General features: G+C 42.5%; 1 protein-coding gene across 1 annotated transcript in view; it reads right to left on the bottom strand.

Moving 5' to 3' along the window:
• The window catches only part of DAW1 (dynein assembly factor with WD repeats 1), a 35,483-nt gene extending 27,077 nt beyond the window's left edge, over window positions 1-8,406 (bottom strand). The window contains exons 1-3 of the mRNA XM_006047109.4: window positions 8,231-8,406; window positions 2,733-2,805; window positions 690-834 (exon numbers count right to left, since the gene is read on the bottom strand). Of these exons, the coding sequence (XP_006047171.3) occupies window positions 690-834; window positions 2,733-2,805; window positions 8,231-8,348 (336 nt within the window). The 5' untranslated portion in view covers window positions 8,349-8,406. The remainder of the gene's footprint in view (window positions 1-689; window positions 835-2,732; window positions 2,806-8,230) is intronic.
• Window positions 8,407-18,291: the final 9,885 nt, after the last annotated feature.

The following is an 18,291-nucleotide window of genomic DNA, read 5'->3' as shown; positions in this document are numbered from 1 at the left end:
AAAAAGAATTATTGCAAGAATGACCATCTTTCACTAAGTTGAAAGAAGGAATACAGAAAATTGTTGAGTACTTCATATCAGACAAAATATGCTGAGTATATAAATAACACGTATATATAAGTCATAAGAAATAAAATCAGTGTAATATAAATCATTTCTAGAATAAAGCATTAAATGTTGTTAAATAATAAAGAAAAATGAAAGCTGTTATTGAAGTAATAAATGACATTTATTTTAATTTAGTTGCCAAGATTATAGATGAAAATAAGCATATCTTTATGGAATTAAAATTATTATACAATCCATATCAATACATAATTTACTGAAATATAGTTTAGTTCATATGGAAGCAAAAAATTTGAAATGTTGATACACCATGAAATACATCTTAATATTAGTCCAACTGGAAAAAAAATTTAATTATTCAATAACTTAGAGCTACTTTAATGATTATTCTTTAGACTTATCATTATAAAGCAAAGTTAAAGTTACTAATGCAAATCTTTATTGAACCTGTCAAGAAACCAATTTTTGAATTTTATTCATTCATTTAACAAACATTTAAGATTTAGTCTTAGCAAAAATGTGGGGGGACCTGAAAGAAAACATGATTTATATTTTATTTTAGACTAGCAGAATTAAGTAATTCATTAAAGTTCTTCTACTTAGTATCTTTAAACTTGCATTACCTTAAACAGATAGAATTTGTGGTTGCTGTGCTGTCCGAGTTTATTTTGTAATCTCTGTATTAAAAGTTTGACCTGGTCTGATCGTGAAGCTGTGATGAGAGGTTCTGCTTTCTGTATCTCTTCTACTAATGCACTGACATCTGTACTGAAATTCATCAAAAAATAAAAACAGTTACTTTTTTCTATGTCAGAAATTGCATATACATTCACTACATGAAGGATTGCATTGCTTTATGAAGTTCAAGATTTATAAATTGTCAACAGAATCATCATGTTCACCAAGAGATTTCCAGGGGAAAAAAAATCACAGAAATCAATAAAGAGCATCTTGGCACGGATGAAAGCTGCCTGGGTTCTCTTCAATGCCTTTCCATTACCTGAGACTTCGCTCGAGGAAGGTGTGCAAAGATTCTGATTTGCTCATCTAAGAAGGCCAAGTGCTGCTTCTAAACAAGAGCTCTTTTTTTTTTTTTTCCTGTTTCTCTCTTTTTTTTTAATAAATATATATTAAAGTTGCCCAATCCTACTTTACTTACCTTGTTACCTATGATGTCCCATGTAATCCTATAACAACCCTCTAAAATTTAACGCTTTTCATAATTATTTCGGGGATGAAGAAACTGAGGTTCAGAAAGTTTTAATTTGCTGTATTTTGGGGGAAAGAGAAAGTACCTCACTAAAACAGACATTCAAAGAACTGTCATGATTATTAATTTCTTAATGCTATAATATTATCTCCCTGAAAGAGAACCAGTGTGAAAAATACAGATGCAAGTTTCTCCAGCATTCAAATAATCTGCAGCAATTCTAGTAAATTTTGCTAGTTCAGAATATTAATTCAAGACAAATAATAATGTCTGTATACCACAAAACATCCAGAATAGGGTCATTTTGCAAAACACATCCCCAAATCGAGAAAGGATTCACGGACCGGGCTGCTGTGGGAGAGGTTGGCCGACGGCCTCCAGTTGCAGCTCCTTCAGGATTCACATCAGAGTTTGGGCCGAGGGCTTGCTCTTCTTTGCAGCCCTCAGCCCCTGGCTAAGCCAGAGCGCCACACAAGAGCCTGGCCACTTCTGCCCTGTGAGCCTGGCCATTTCCCCTTCTGCCCAACCCTGCCTAATTCTCTGATCTGTCCTGGGGTCACCTCCCAGCAACCTTGTACTCGCCTACTTCTGTCTCAGCATATGCATTAGAAATGCATAGTCTAATAGGCATCCTCCTTTTCATAAATAAACATGTCCTGAGCCCCAGGTTTGTGCAAGGCACTGAACTAGGAGACCCTTCATTCAATTAACATTGATTACTTGCCAAAAGTTAGGCTCAGGGAGTGTCCAAGATACGGTGCCAGCTCTCAAGCAATACAGTCTTTCAGAATAAAAGTGAATATTTGGAATGGAAATGAATCAGAGATGGTTCCTAACGATGACTTTGAAAAACTCAGGGGTCAACAGAGTTAGACCTGCATAAGAATTCAAAAGATAATAATGCCTCTTGGAAAGATTTTCAACAAATGTTATGAATCAAAACAGATTTTCAAACCAAAAGTTTATTTTTTTAAATAAGGTTGGTTTGGGAAGAAGAAAAGGACAGACTGATAATCCTTTTCCCATGCCCTCCTCATTCAGCAAGAGCCATGTTTGGTCACTTCAGTCATGTTCAACTTTTGGGGACCCCATGGACTATAGTCCGCCAAGCTCCTCTGCTCATGGGATTTCCCAGACAAGAATACTGGGGTGATTGTTATTCCCTCCTCCAGGGGATCTTCCCAACCCGGGGATCAAACCCACATCTCCTGTCTCCTACATTGCAAGGATCAAACCCACATCTCCTGTGTCTCCTACATTGCAAGCATTTGCATTTACATTACATTTACTGCTGAGCCACCCCAGAAGCCCATTCAGCAAGACACTAATATAAAACTCACTGAAACAAACAGGAAATAATACACCCAGAACAATTTTTTTAGTAATGTATTGTCAGTAGTTTTATGAGCTTATCTATACACCATCCTATGTCAGGGTTTCCCAATAGCTACCGTACCTGGGATCAAGATCAAGCAAGTCTATGGATTTGGTCTTTAATTGTCCACTTTTTTCATATTCCAACATAATTCCTAAAAAATAAACAAATATATTATAAAACACTTATGATGACAGCCTAGGCCAAAAGTTAACCTACTTAGATACAATTTTTTCTTTTTTTTCCATTTTTGAAAATTTTCAACATAAAACATATGCATATTTTCAATAAATAATCGAGTAAATAAATAATGTAACATTAAGTAATATAATCACTCATAACTCAGAGAAAGGTTGGAAAGAACTTAACACTTCAGAGCCCACACAGTATAATCCATTTTCCTAAATAGGTGCATTTTCAAAATCTAGCAAGCAAATTAGCAAAATTGTTTTCCTTATTCACAACTATCTTATTCTTAATAAGATGAAAAATGTTAAACATTTGTATGCCAACTACTAAAAATTAGTTGGGTTTCTGTAAAAATGAATCCAGAAAATAGAGTGCAAAATCTGAAACGTGTACATTTATATGACTGCTTCACTGTGACAAGACATTAAGGCAGTATGCTCATTGAACTCCAATACAAGCAAGAGGCTGTGACGTGTGCAATGAAAAGTATAAGCAGAAAACAGATAAAGATGCTTCCAGGAATACATGTTGTTCATCAGAGACTGTTTTGCACAGTATCTTAATATTCTTGATCTTCTCCTGGCTGAACCATAGGTAATGTGTGATTTCCAAAACACTTGGGTAAGAAGATGATCACCCCTCCCCAAATCTGCAATGTACCAAAAGGCCAAGCTTCAAAAGGTAAAATAGTATTGCTTACCCAGCTCATATTCAATCAACAGAAACCTTTAAAGTGCACAAAATACCAACCAGTTCACCCTGACGCTTATTTAGATCCTTCTTCTGGCCAAAGAACAAGGGGCCCACATGCAATAAATAAATGACAAAGATCATCATAACTGAGTCAACTGAAAAGCATGTATTCAACACCTACTCTTCACAAAGCAATGAGATTCTGAAGAATAAAAAATAGGGAAAGCCCCAAGTTTGATTACCCACATTACTGCTACGTTCCTTTAGTCTTCGGGAATCTAGGTTAGGGAGAGGAATTATTCAGTGGATGCCAACAAAAGAATGCTCCTGACCTATATGCTATTCAAAAGAGAGTGGGAGGACAGAAATTAAAAGATTAGGAGGTGAAACATAATTGCTTTATGCACAGAAGGGATAAAGATAACATGAAAATTATTTAGTGGTGAGCCATACTTTTCCTATTTGATAATGTTATTTAACACCCACCTGCTATTCAGTAGTACCTTGGAAACTTGCAATATCATGTGGCCTACCAAAGATCAGAACTTAAGTATCTAACATGCTAAGTGAGATGATCTTATTTATTATAAGATAATCATTAAGGCAATAGTCACAACCATGAGTCTAAAGCTTTTACTTGAGTTTACTTGCTTTTAGAATTCTGGATTTAGAGTCTGACCCACTCACATTTCAAGGTGGATTCTACACATTCTGCTTAACCCACATCATCTCATTTAAACTGTTCATTTATTTAACAAATATGTGAGCACTCATTTATGCACCCAGCTCTACCAGAGGCTCACTTAGAGGTTCTACTTTAGTAGCTACAGATACCATTGTAAGTGAAATTAGCAAAGTCCTTGCCCTCATGAAGTTGATATTCTAGTCGGGGAGACTAAGCAAGATAAATAAGTAAAATTTATTTTGGTTGAATTGAGATAATGCTAAGAAAAGACAAAGCAAGGAAGAGGGTTCTGAAATACCATGAGGAGAAGTTGCAAATTCTAGGAAGGAGGGGACTTTACATTATTCACTTTACTTATGTTTTATTTAAAAAAAAAAAAGCTAAAGAAGCTAAAAGTAACAATATCCAGGGAAAGATTATTCCAAGCAAAAAACCAGCAACTGCAGAGACCCTGACTGGGGGCATGCCTCGCCCACCCGAGGAACACAAAGCAGAGAAGTGCTGCTGGAGGGGGAGTGAAGTCAGAGAGGCCAAAGGGGGTGGATCCTATATAGTCTTGGGCATCATGGCCCTTCCATTTTAAAAGAAATGAAAGCCACTGAAGGGCTGGAGAAGAATGGTGACATAATCAGATTTTTGCTTTAACAGACTCACCTCCACAGAAGTGGGGCAAGTATAGAGCCTCTAGCAATAAAAAGAATGGTGGCCATGATTCTGAAGAGAAGTTGTTGAATTCTGTATATATTTTGGAGGTGAACTGGCAGGGTTTGTCCCTAGACCAAACATGGAGTGAGCAAGAAAGGAGAAAAAGACAAGTCTATGGTTTTGGCAGAAGTAAGTGGAGGAATGGAGCTTCCATTGACTGACAGGAGGTGGACCATCAGAGGCCCCATGTGAGATGTTATGTTGGACATCTGAATGAAGAACCAGGCAGGCAGTCAGGTACTTAGGACTACTCAGGATGATATTTAAGCCTTGAGAATAGATGAGACCATCCAGCAAATGAATAGAGTTAGAGAAGTCCCTGATGGCTCAGCAGATAAAGAATCTACTTGCAATGCAGGAGACACAGGAGATGTGGGTTCAATCTCTAGGCTGAGAAGGTGTCCCTGGAGGAGGAAATGCCACCCACTCCAGTATACTTGCCTGGGAAATTCCATGGACAGAAGAGCCTGGTGGGCTACAGTCCAAAGAGTCCCAAAGAGTCCAACATGACTGAGCATGACCATGGACGGATGGGGAGAAGTCCAAGGACAAAACTCAGGGACACTCCAACATTAAGATCAGAGAGAAGAGGACAAGTGAACAAGATAGACCAAGGAGTGACAATGAGGCAGAAGAAAACATGGAATGTGTGTCCTGGAAGTCACAGGAGGGCAGAGTGAGCCAATGGATCAAGTGCTGCTGCCCGGTCAAAAAAGACAAAGACTGAGATGAGATGTGGCCAGTGGATTCAGCATTACTGGAGGTGGTCATTGAGGATCTTGAACAGTTTCAGTGGATCAGTGAGGGTGAAACCATGATAGGAGTGAGTTCAAGACAAAAGGGAGAAGAGAAATTGGGGACAACATTCTTTTCAAGGAGGTTCACTCCCAAGAGAGATTTGAGAGACTAGCTAAAGGGAGTCAGTAGACGTATGGGATAAGTGTTATTACCACCACCTGACTAATGCCTTAACAAATCAAAACCAAACAAATCCTTAAGTTCCACATTTTCACATGCTGATATCCAGTTATTCTTTTAATTAATTTTAATTGGAAACTTAAGAGGGAAAAAAACTGAGTGTTCTTACTACAAACTTGCTAATAGCTTCATGTCAAAGTTGCACTCATGCAGGGAGGCAGAAGGAGGATCTCCTGAGTTTTTAAACATTTATTTTAAAATCACAAGTTCTATGTCTGGATCAACCTCATTTATGATACACATTCATTTACTAATAAACTCACTCCATAAACACTGAGGGCCTCCTATAAGCCAGAGTCTCTTTTACAGCTGAAGAAGAGACGAGGTCTCAGTTCTCATGGAGCTTACATTTTATGGAAAAGAGGGAGTCATTCAAAGCACAGACAATAAATGTACTTTGATAAATATAATAAAAGACAATAAAACAAAATGGCTGAGAGTAAGATCAATGAGGGGAAGTGCTTCTTTGAATAGTGATAATGGAAGGTCTCTGAGTAGGTGACATTGACCAAGACCAAATGAAGAAAAGTGGCCAAAGTCTAGGAACGTCTGAGTCCAGAAAGAGAGACTGATGAGTGAAATGCCCTCCATGAAGTCTTGGAAGAGCATTTAAAGAAATCTGAAGTGTAGTGATTGTAAGCTAAATCCTACAGAGTACAGATCTTATTTTGAATATAATGAAAAACTATTGGAGATGCTGAGTCCAGATTCCACTCGCTGTTAGTGACATACAGACTGTGGAGGATGGAGTTAAACCAGGAATCCAGTTGACAAGCCCAGGGATGAAGGAAGAAGAAACGATGGTGGGTGGGATGGAGATAGGGACAGAGGTGAAAGCAGGAAGGTGTGTTGGGTCAAGGAACTCATGCCAAGGAAATGAGAAGAATGTGACGGACTCACAAAATACTTTGAAAGTAGAGCTGACAGCATTTGTTAATGAACTGGATATGGGAGTGCAGAGAGGGTCAGCGAATCACAAGAGAGAAACAAAGGATGGCTGAGGTTTCTGCCAGAAAAAGTGGATGGGGTGGTGATGCCATCAATGGACTAGGCCCAGCCTGAAAGAGCTACACAATGAGGAGGGGACTGGAGAAAATGACCCATGAGGTCTGTGCCTATTAGACATCTTCATGGAGACTGTGAGTAAGCAGTTGGATGCATTACTGTGAACAGTGAGATATTCAATGCTAAATTCTTCAAGTCCCACCCCTCCCAAAGTTATACTAAATCAAACCAGTCCAAAGTGATATCGCCCCCCATTTGACATCTTAAAGATAGTTTTTGTTCAGACTTTTCATTGAGCAAGTGTATTTTGTCTTCTACTGCCTTGTGGCAAGTTTTGAGGACTTTTTACTTTATATTTTTAGTTTCAATGTGAGTTCTGAATTAGACACCAAGAATTCTGCTCCTATTTCTATCCTTGTCAGTCTGTATGACCAGTGGACTTCGCTTATCCTCTAAAGGTCAAGAGGGATAGGCAAGAGTGTCCTACTCTACACTTGATTTCAGCCAAAAGACCAAGACCATACTCTAAAACTAGAGCATTCTAGCATTCTCTGGGTTTATTTCATAGTTCCTGAGCTCACTGGAACTTTTTTAAGCCCCATGTTGCAAGAGCACAAAGTATCCACAGTAAAGTGAAAGCCTTAGTCATTCAGTCCCGTCCGACTCCTTGCCACCCCACCTACAAGAGCCTGCCATGGAATTCTCTAGGCAAGAATACTGGAGTGAGTTGCCATTGCCTTCTTCAGGGAATCTTCCCGACCCAGGGATCGAACCCAGGTCGCCCACATTGCAGGCAGATTCTTTACCATCTGAGCCAACAGGTAGAGCTTCAGTAAATGTGTCAATGGATTGATATGTACAGTCTGGAATTAGGTCACTAAGGTAATATGCTTTTTAAGTATGCGTTTTTCTTCACATACTCAACAAACCTTTACTTGATCATTCTGGTGCCTTTAAAATAAAAAACAATGTGACCCTTGTCAGCGTCTTCCCTTTCATAAACAATATTCCACAACATCACTAATCGCCCTCTCTCCCTCCCCTTCCACTTCGTTCCTAAGTAACCAGAAAGCATTACAACTCAGCCATTTAAAAGTTTAAGGACTTTCTTTTAAAAAAAAAAAAAAAAGGTATTTTTTTCCCCAAAGTTTTGCGAACCCGAGTACAGCATCCGAAGCAGTGAAGAGCGCAAGTTAGGAAACACAAGGCTTCCCTAGGGATCACCGGCTCTGGACACCACCGCTCGGGCCCCAGCACTTTTCCTCTGCCCCAGACCCTCCCGGTGCAGACCTCCACGTGAAAGCAGAGGGGGGCCGGCCCGTACCTGGCGGGTAATAGCGGAGCAGGAGGCTCTTGAGCTTCATTTTCTCGCTAGGGGACCACCAGCCAACAGACTTGGTCGCCATGGAAACGTCCAAACAGCGGACAGCTTCGGCGCGCATGCGCGGGGACCACTGCCAGCTCCTGGGTCGCGGGGCTTGGAGCTCTAGCTGTTGGGGCTCATCCTGCCGCTCAGGCGTCTGGGGATTGGCTGGGAGGTTCCGGAGATGCGCGGGCGCAGAACGCACCCTGCCCCCTCCGCCGCCCGCATCTGCCTGGGGGTTCCCGGGGAGGGACAGGGAGTCCAGCGTGCCGCGCAGGGAGAACACTCCCGCCCGCGCCACCTTGGCCCGAATCTGCACCTCTCGGTGCAGGTGTACGGGGTGGGTGGACGAGCTCCCCTGGTGTCTTCAGTCAGGGTGATCTCACAAGGGGCGAGGCGCGGCCGAGCACCACGGGCCTCAATTGCAGCCTGGGCCACACAAGCTTTAACCCACTGGCTTTCTAATCCGGAGGGTGGGAGTAAACTCCCGCTCGCGGTTACCATTCCTGGCCCCTCATGTCCCTGCCCCCACAAAAGAAAAATGAGCTCAGCGTGACCGCCTACATACCGGGTCGCTGTGCCAGTGCTGCTGCTGCTAAGTCGCTCCAGTCGTGTCCGACTCTGTGCGACCCCGTAGACGGCAGCCCACCAGGCTCCCCCGTCCCTGGGATTCTCTAACTCACAGTCCTCAGTTCAGTTCAGTCCCTCAGTCGTGTCCGACTCTTTGCGACCGCATGAATTGCAGCACGCCAGGCTTCTCTGTCCATCACCAACTCCCGGAGTTCACTCAGACTCATGTCCATCGAGTCAGTGATGCCATCCAGCCATCTCATCCTCTGTCGTCCCCTTCTCCTCCTGCCCCCAATCCCTCCCAGCATCAGAGTCTTTTCCAATGAATCAACTCTTCACATGAGGTGGCCAAAGTACTGGAGTTTCAGCTTTAGCATCATTCCTTCCAAAGAACACCCAGGACTGATCTCCTTTAGAATGGACTCGTTGGATCTCCTTGCAGTCCAAGAGACTCTCAAGGGTCTTCTCCAACACCACAGTTCAAAAGCATCAGTTCTTCGGCACTCAGCCTTCTTCACAGTCCAACTCTCACATCCATACATGACCACTGGAAAAACCATAGCCTTGACTACACGGACCTTTGTTGGCAATGTCTCTGCTTTTGAATATGCTATCTAGGTTGGTCATAACTTTCCTTCCAAGGAGTAAGCGTCTTTTAATTTCATGGGTGCAATCACCATCTGCAGTGATTTTGGAGCCCCAAAAAATAAAGTCTGAGTCCTAGAAAAGGTATTAAAAAGCAGAGACATCACTTTGCTGACAGACGTTCATGTAGCCAAAGCTATGGTTTTTCCAGTAGTCATGTATGGATGTGAGAGCTGGATCATAGAGAAAGCTGAGCATGGAAGAATTGATGCTTTTGAACTGTGGTGCTAAGGAAGACTCTTGAGAGTTCCTTAGACTTCAAGGAGATCAGACCAGTCAATCCTAAAAGTCACTCCTAGATCAGAGCCATTGGTTGTGAATGATATACAGAAATTTACATAAATAAAACCCCTACATTGTCCTGGTGATGATGATGAGTGCTCATCTCAGTATACAGAGAACCTCCTAAGACTCTAACAGGGCTTTAGCTGCTGCTGCTGTTAAGTCATTCAGTCGTGTCCGACTCTGTGTGACCCCATATAGGGCAGCCCACCAGGCTCCGCTGTCCCTGGGATTCTCTAGGCAAGAACGCTGGAGTGGGTTGCCATGTCCTTCTCCAATGCTTTAGAGGCCTCCCTAAAAGTTGTGGGCTTCCCTGATGTTTGGTAGTAAAGAATCTGCTTGCCAATGCAGGAGATTCAGGTTTGATCCCTGATCCAGGAAGATCCCTTGGAGAAGGAAATGGCAACCCACTCTAGTATTCTTGCCTGGAGAACCCCAAGGACAGACAAAAGAACCTGGAGGGCTGTTGTCCCTGGGGTTGCAAAGGACTTGGCAACTGAAAAGTAACAATGAAAAGTTGTAGAACACTTTTCATCAATTCATGGCATTCTGTGCCGATTTGACCATTGACCCTCTAGATCACCAATCGCCACACATATGGATTTGTACATATAAATGTAATATTCAACTCTGGGTTTCTTCCCACTGACAGCTGCCTTCAACTATCAGAAACTGAAAAGTTAATGATAATAATTTTATTCCCGCAAACCACTTCAGTCCAACGCATTGAAGCCACCCTGAAATTCAGTTCTCACAATATGTCCCTGGACTAGTGGCAGCATCAGCATTACCTGGGAACCTGTTAGAAATGCACACTTTTGCCCTACCTGACACCACCTACAGAATCAGAAGTCCTAGTGGTGAGGCCCAGCAGTTTGTGTTTAGATTAGCTTTCCTGGTGATGCTGATGAATGATGAAGTCTGAAAGCCTTTGCACTAGTATAGTAGGCTCAGCCAGGTCTGAGTGAAATTGGACATCCTCCCCCTGCCATCAGGCCTGTTTTGTATTCTAAACCATCTTCCATGATAGTCAGGGACAGTAAGCTGGTTGCTCAGAAGATGTGAATAAGACCCAGAAACAACATGGGAAGAGAGGAAATGCTTTGCATACTTGGGTTTCAGATGCTCCAGGACCCTGAGAGGGACCGATGGACTTCATACAGAGGGCTGGAGAAGAAGTCCCCTGGGAAGGAAGGTGGGGAGCAGGCAATCCCTACAGATGGGAGAGGGGGAGAAGGATGAAGGGAGGGAGGCAGGAGACAGTCTGGGGGATCCAGATTCAGCACTGATGAGAGACAGATGGGGCAGGAAGGGTTCCCGCTACAGTGGGACTTGGTGGTTCCCATTTGACTGCGTTTATCTTGGAGAGTCATGGCATCAGTGAAAAATTACATCACTTGTCCTCATTGAGAGTGGTAGGTTAAAAAGAGAAGTGCAGTTCCCTTCTGGAGAGAAAGACAATCCCTTCAGAAGATCAGAGCCTGATAGTAGAGGTCAGCTGTGCAGCCCAGTTAATAGCAGTCCGCCCCAGCAGACCCCCAAGCAAGGAACTTCATCAGGGTACAGACACACTGATGACACATGCCTTTTTACTTTTTTCCCAAGCCAGCCTCCATCCCACTGAAGGACTATCAAAGCATCTGCTCTTTCCTAAGACCAGAAAACTGCTGGGGCCGAGGTCTGCTAAGTTTATCATTCAATCAGTGTGTAGTGAGGACCTGTGAGTTCCAGGCATGTTCCAATTACAAAGGGATCTAATTCTGAAAAAAAAGTACTTCAGGGGACTCATTCATAGGAAGACTCAGATCTCAAATGGGTTTGAAATTATTGCATTTATGGAGAGGGGCACATCTCTAGGTGAGACCACACTGACGTTCACAGATGGGCTACCACTGAGAAGTGCAGGCATACCAGCAGGGCCGATTAACGAAGCTTTGCAGCTAGTGGTGATTCCTTAGCGTGGACTGCTTGACTGGAAGCCTCGTTCCGCCATCTACCAGCTGTGTGCTCTTGGGCATGGTCCATAATCCCTATGGCTTCAGTTTCCTCGTTGGAATGACAGGAATGATCACAGGTTCTGAATAACAGAGTTGTTCTCACTGAGTCTGGCTCATTCAGAAACATTCTGTGACTATCAAGGATGGTAATGATAACAATAAGCATTTATTATCCTATGATTGTGTGTTTCAAATTGGGGAAAGAATGTGTCCATATTGTTCCTATTGAAACTGATCGTCTAGATCAAAAATGACTCTGGCAATCACTTACATTCAATTTGGAGTCTTTTGTATGATATTTAACAATAGGTATGCTTTACTACTTATGACGTTTTGCATTATTCTAACAGGTGGCTCAGTGGTAAAGTATCCACCTGCCAATGCAGGAGATGCGGAAGATGGGAGTTCAATCTCTGGGTCTGGAAGATCCCCAGAAGGAGGAAATGGCAACCTGCTCCAGAATTCTTGCCTGGAAAATCCCATGGACAGAGGAGCCTGGCAGCTTACAGTCCATAGAACTTCAAAGAGTCAGATACAACTGAGCGGCTGAGCAATTAGTATAAATATTAAAGCTAGCTTACATTTCTTAAGAAATAACTACTTTCTCTGTAGATCCAAATAGATTTGTCTTTTTAAGGAAATGGCTGGTGAGGATTTAGAAGTATGGAGAGGGTTCTATGCTTGATCAAGTCTAGTGATAGTCCAGAAAAGAACAACAAGATATTATAAAAGGACCTGAAAATGTTTGGAACATGAACAAGGGTATCTGGGGTGGGCCTGATGCTACCTTCCATGCCTGGTACACAGTAGGTCTTCCATTGATTCTCGATGCTCAAGAGTTTGGAGGATGCATTGGCAAGAGGAAGGAGCTGATTATGCGCAGAGACAGGGCAGGATAAAGAGAGCCAGATACCTGGAGGCAGAGTTCAGCTCAAAATAAAGAATTGTGTGTCCGTGTGTCCAGTAATGCCTGAAAAGGTGCTGAGAATTTCCCATCACAGGAAGTGTTCTAGCTGAGGCAGTTTGCCCAGATGCCAAGATTATTGCAGTATGCAGTGCTAAATTGGCCAAGAACAGGGCTAGATAAGAGAGGTCTAGTTTCCCTTTTGATGCCACGATTCCATGATTCTGTGCTGCTCATGTGTTTTTATAAGAGAATGCATGTGGAAAGGTGAACCACGGTGTGTCACTACTTGGAAGACAGAAGTTCCAACCTTGGCCTTCTCATTAGTGACCTTTAAGAAAGTCATTTGTCACATTCCAACCCTTGGTTACTCATCTGTAAATCACTCTCTCTCATTCCATGCAGCTTCAGCATACCACGACTTACTTATTCACGCTCTGGGACTTTATTCTTGTCATTCCTTCCACCTGATAAGCCTCCCACTTCACCTGTTCTAAAGTCTTACCAGGCTATATCACCTTCTGCACAGGCTTATTTCAATTCAACAGTAAGTGGGAGGCATGGGTTTCACATCACAGTTTCTGAATTATTACCTCCAGGCAAGTCCTGCCTCAAGCCTCAAGCATTTGGAAAGCTGCATCTGCCACTCTCAAGCAAACTCATGAGAAACCACTGATTCCTCGGTCATTTCATGTTTAAAACCACATTACTCTCAGAACTGTTGTTGTTTTCTTTCTCCAACAGAGTTTTTTTTTTAATATATATATATATACATATTTTCTTTTTTAATGTGGGCCATTTTTAAAGCCTTTCTATTGAATTTGTTGCAATATTACTTCTGGCTTTCATGTTTGGGGGTTTTGGCCCTGAGACCTGTGGGATCCTAGCTCCCTGAACAGGGATTCTAACCTGTACCCCCTGGATTGGAAGGCGAACTCTTAACCATTGGACCTCCAGAGAAGTCTCCAATGGAGTGTATTCTAAATTCCTGAGGAGTCTTACAACATAGCCACTTCTTACAAATTGATGGAGAAAAGGTCTAAAATTCTCAGTTTTGGTTATCCTTGGCTTCCAGCTCCTACTCACATGTATAACCCTCCCCCTGCTTATCAGAGTACTCCCTCCCACCTTGTTGCAGTCAATTACCTAGATGTAACTATGTCCTGCTTTCGGTCCCAGCTGGACACTCCACTAAACATCACCTCTTATTGCTTCCTCTAGAAGAAAGACCTAGGAGGCGCTCTGTGTGTGTGTGTGTGTGTGCGTGTGTGTGTGTGCGCGCGCGCGCACGCTACGTCACTTCAGTCATTTCTGACCCTTTGAGACCCTATGGACTGTAGCCCACCAAGCTCCTCTCTCCCTGGGATTCTCCAGGCAAGAATACTGGAGTGGGTTGCCATGCCCTCCTCCAGGGAATCTTCCCAACCCAGGGATCAAACCCATATCTCTTATATCTCCTGCATTGGCAGGCAGGTTCCTTACCATGGTGCCACCTAAAAAGCCCTTAGGTCCTTGCTAATTTCCATGCCTTACGAGGGAGTCCAGCAAACGCAGTTATCTAAACTCACCAGATTGATCAAGAGAATCTAGGGGGCTCTCTCCAGTTTACATTGAGAGGCCATTTCTACCCGATTTCCATCCATTCCTTTGATTCATGAAAGCTCCTTTGGGAGGTTTGTTGAATTCCAAATATCATCTCAGAAAGCTGGTATCTTTCTTCATTCTGCTTGGATCCCCAAACTCCAAAGATGCTCTCCCCTACCCTCCCACTACTCACCATAATAAACTCTCCATCCTTCTTTCTTTACCCAGGTGAAAGGATTGTTTCCTAAATATGCTTTTGATTGTGGTGCTGGGCCTGGGGGATGAGATTGGTTTAAGATCAGTTTGCCAATGCCCTCTGCCTGCCTGAGAAAAACGTCCCTCTTTGTCTTGTGAATAATGAGCAAGCAGGTAAACACATCCATCAGGGTTTTTTTAGTGCCACCACCAGCCAAAGTCATGCCTTTGGGCAAATTATAAAAATATGTCACAGCTTCCTTGTGGTCCAATGGTTAAGAATCCACCTTGCAATTCAGGGGACATGGGTTCGATCCCTGGTATGGGAATATCCCATATGCCATGGAGCAGCTAAACCCAGGCACCACAGTTACTGAGCCCACACACTGCAACTACAGAAGCCTGGAAACCTAGAGTCTGTACTCTGCAACGAGAGAAGCCACCAGAATGAGAAGCCCTCACATTGCAACTAGAGAGTAGCCCCTGCTCACCACAACTAGAAAATCCCCATGTGCAAAAATGAAGAGTCACCATGGCCAAAAATAAAATAAATAATATTTTTTAAAAAAAAGATGTCACCTATGGGTTAGAGGATTACCAAGGTATCTCTTCACTCCTCCTGGACTTCCAGGGCCAGGCTTCAAGGAGACACTCAAACAGCTGGCTGACCCAAGAGAAGCACAGACTAGTTTCCCCCCAACTCATCCTCACTGCCAGGTCTTCATAGGCTGCCCAGGCTGCCCGCAGAACCCATCAGCCAGGGCAGCCCTCCACTTGTGCGGAGAGGATGGCTGATACTTACAACCTGCCCAAGGCTCGTAGCCTTGACTCCTCTAAACCTCCCTACTTGGTGTGTAGTCTGCTGAAGTGCATTTGCTTGCAAGCTCCTTTTCAATGCAAAAGAAAGTGGGGGGAAATAGCACACCAAGCCGTTTGGTTAGACTTGCCAAGGGTCATACTTTCGATGAACATAGTTGGTTTAATATTCTCTTCAGGGAGATTTGACTTAGAAACGGTTCAAAGAGGAGTCAGAGGAGGTGAAGGCTGAATGGCAGTTCTGCCACTTACTATCTGAGTACGTTTTCAAACTTCAGTTTCCTCTACTTACAGTACGGACAATAATATTAATAGTACCCACCCGTGGGATTCTTGTAGAGATTGTTGTTGCTGTTCAGTCCCCAAGTTGTGTCCGACTCTTTGTGACCCCGTGGACTGCAGCACGCCAGGCCTCCCTGTCCTTCACCATCTCCCGGAGTTTGCCCAGGTTTGTGTCCATTGAATCAGTGATGCCATGCAAACATCTCATCCTCTGTCACCCTCTTCTCCTTCTGCCTAAATGATGTAAATATATGCATTGCAGTGTGTACCCCTTTCAATTTGTAGGCACCTAATTTTTTCTCTTTAAACCTTACCATGATGCAGTTATCTGTCTCTATAACTGAATTACCTCACTCTGGAATACATACATACAAAATATATTCAACCATCTGTTCAGAATAAACTATCTCTTTGAGGGATTTTTTTTAAATGATCTTGTTACTTAGCTGCTAAGCAAGCCATTGGCGGCAGGGGGCAGCAGTGTACATATGGTATAGACGAGCAGTAACACTTGTTTCCTTTCCAAGTCCAGAGCCAGGGTTCAACCAAAAAGTGTAAGCTGTGTGCCAAGAACGCATCTTTCTTCTGCCTTCTCGAAAACTATCTTTAAAAGCCACTCTCTGGATTTACCAGAACAGTTCAGAAGACAGATTATTATTTATCTTATCTTTTTATAATTTTGTATTTATTTGTTGAGGCTTTTTAATTTGAAAGTGTTCTTGTTTTGAAAGAATATTCAAAATTGGTGCAGTAGACGTTTGTGGTTGTTTTCTATTGCACTTAACTTTCCTAATAAGTTACTGCTGTATCCTTAATCGTCACTTAATATATTCGAGAGTGACAAGAAAGATCGATTTTTGAAAGTATAATAAAATAATAATGATAAATATAGGTGGCATGAGTATGTGCTCAGTTGTGTCTGACTCTTTGCGATCCATGGACGGTGGTCCGCCAGGCTCCTCTATCCATGGAATATTCCAGGCAAGAGTACTGGAGTGGGTTGCCATTTCCTTCTCCGCGGGATCTTCCCACTCCCAACCCAGCAATCAATCCTGCATTGGCAGGTGAATTCTTTATCACTGTGCCACCTGGGAAACCCCATAGATGGCATAGCTATAAGAAATCAAAACATGTGAGATAATGCTATGCAATGTTAATGATAAGCAAATATGTTAGCAATGGCAGCAATAATAGTTAACACTTACTGAGTGCCCACTTTGTGCCAAGCACTAGGTTAAGTGCATTGCTCAAATTATTACTCGATTTAATCTTCACAAAAGCTCCATGATGGAAATGATCCCCATTTTACAGGTAAGAAACTGAGGTTCTAAAATGTTAAGATAGTTTGAGCTTCTTTCTCCCTGTTTATGGGAGAAGTAAATAGTGCAATAGTGCTTCCTTTTTAAATAGTGCTTTTACTTAACCAACTTTTTTTTTTGCCTTTTAGTCTAAAATTTTAATTTTAAAAAAATCCTAAATTTCTATTTTCTCCTGTCTCTCTCTCTCTTTTTAAGAATGTAGTAACACTTTCACCACAAATGAAGAACTGCTCATAATACTACTTTCCTGAGCTGAGTCTGTGCCAACGCAAGAGCTATGGTCCCTGCAGGGCTCACTGTATCATATCTAAAAAAACTCCAAGACCATGAGGGCTAGGCTACCTCTCAGCCAGGATTTTTGACTTTACCTGTGCCTACTGAAGTGAATGCCTAGTTGATAAAAAGTAATATTTTAAAACAGGAAGAGAATCCATCTTCTCTTATGTTGTTTTGTTTTCCATCAGAGTATATACAAAAATACTTTTCAAAATAAAAACTTTGGAACTCTATGGTGCTATTATCATTGCTCTCATTTCTATTATAACTTAAAGTGGGGTTCAGCTGTTCATGGCTCAAAAGCTACCCAAGAGGCCAGGTTGATGGAAAGGAAAGTTTGCTTCATTTTGGATGCCAGCAACCAGGGTGAAGGGCAGATGTCTGTCTGAAGGCTGACAATCAGTGGGCAAGAGTTTTTATAGGCTGAGGGAGGAGGCTACCTGCAGACACAGCATAGTCAGCTCTGACCGTCATCTTAAAACTGGTTGCCAGTATTCTGCCCAGAGTCATCTTGATTGTTTTAGGTACAGTTAATCTTTAATCCCAGGGCTGGTTTGTTCCCATTTCCTTGAGGCCAATTCTCAGCATTGTGGCAGCTTATGTCATGGCTACAGCCTGGTCATCATGTAGTTAACTTCTTCCACCTGGTGGGGGGTTTCAGTATCTGTAAAATGGCTCACAGGATATGGCTCAGAATATTGTCTATATCCATATTCTGAGCCATATCTCTTATGGCAGAAAGTGAAAAGGAACTAAAAAGCCTCTTGATGAAAGTGAAAGAGGAGAGTGAAAAAGCTGGCTTAAAACTCAACATTCAAAAACCTAAGATCATGGAATTCAGTCCCAATGGATGACTTTATTTTCTTGGGCTTCAAAGTCACTGCAGATGGTGACTGCAGACATGAAATTAAAAGATGCTTGCTCCTCAGAAGAAAAGCTATGACCAACCTAGATAGCATATTAAAAAGCAGAGACATTACTTTGCCAACAAAGGTTTGTCTAGTCAAAGCTATGGTTTTTCCAGTAGTCATATATGGATGTGAGAGTTGGACTATAAAGAAAGCTGAGCACCGAAGAATTGATGCTTTTGAACTGTGGTGTTGGAGAAGACTCTTGAGAGTCCCTTGGACTGCAAGAAGATCCAACCAGTCC

This window comes from Bubalus bubalis, chromosome 2, assembly GCF_019923935.1.
Source record: "Bubalus bubalis isolate 160015118507 breed Murrah chromosome 2, NDDB_SH_1, whole genome shotgun sequence".
NCBI lineage: Eukaryota > Metazoa > Chordata > Mammalia > Artiodactyla > Bovidae > Bubalus > Bubalus bubalis.
The sequence above is the reverse complement of the archived record's forward strand: the minus strand, read 5'-3'. Positions and strand labels throughout refer to the sequence as shown.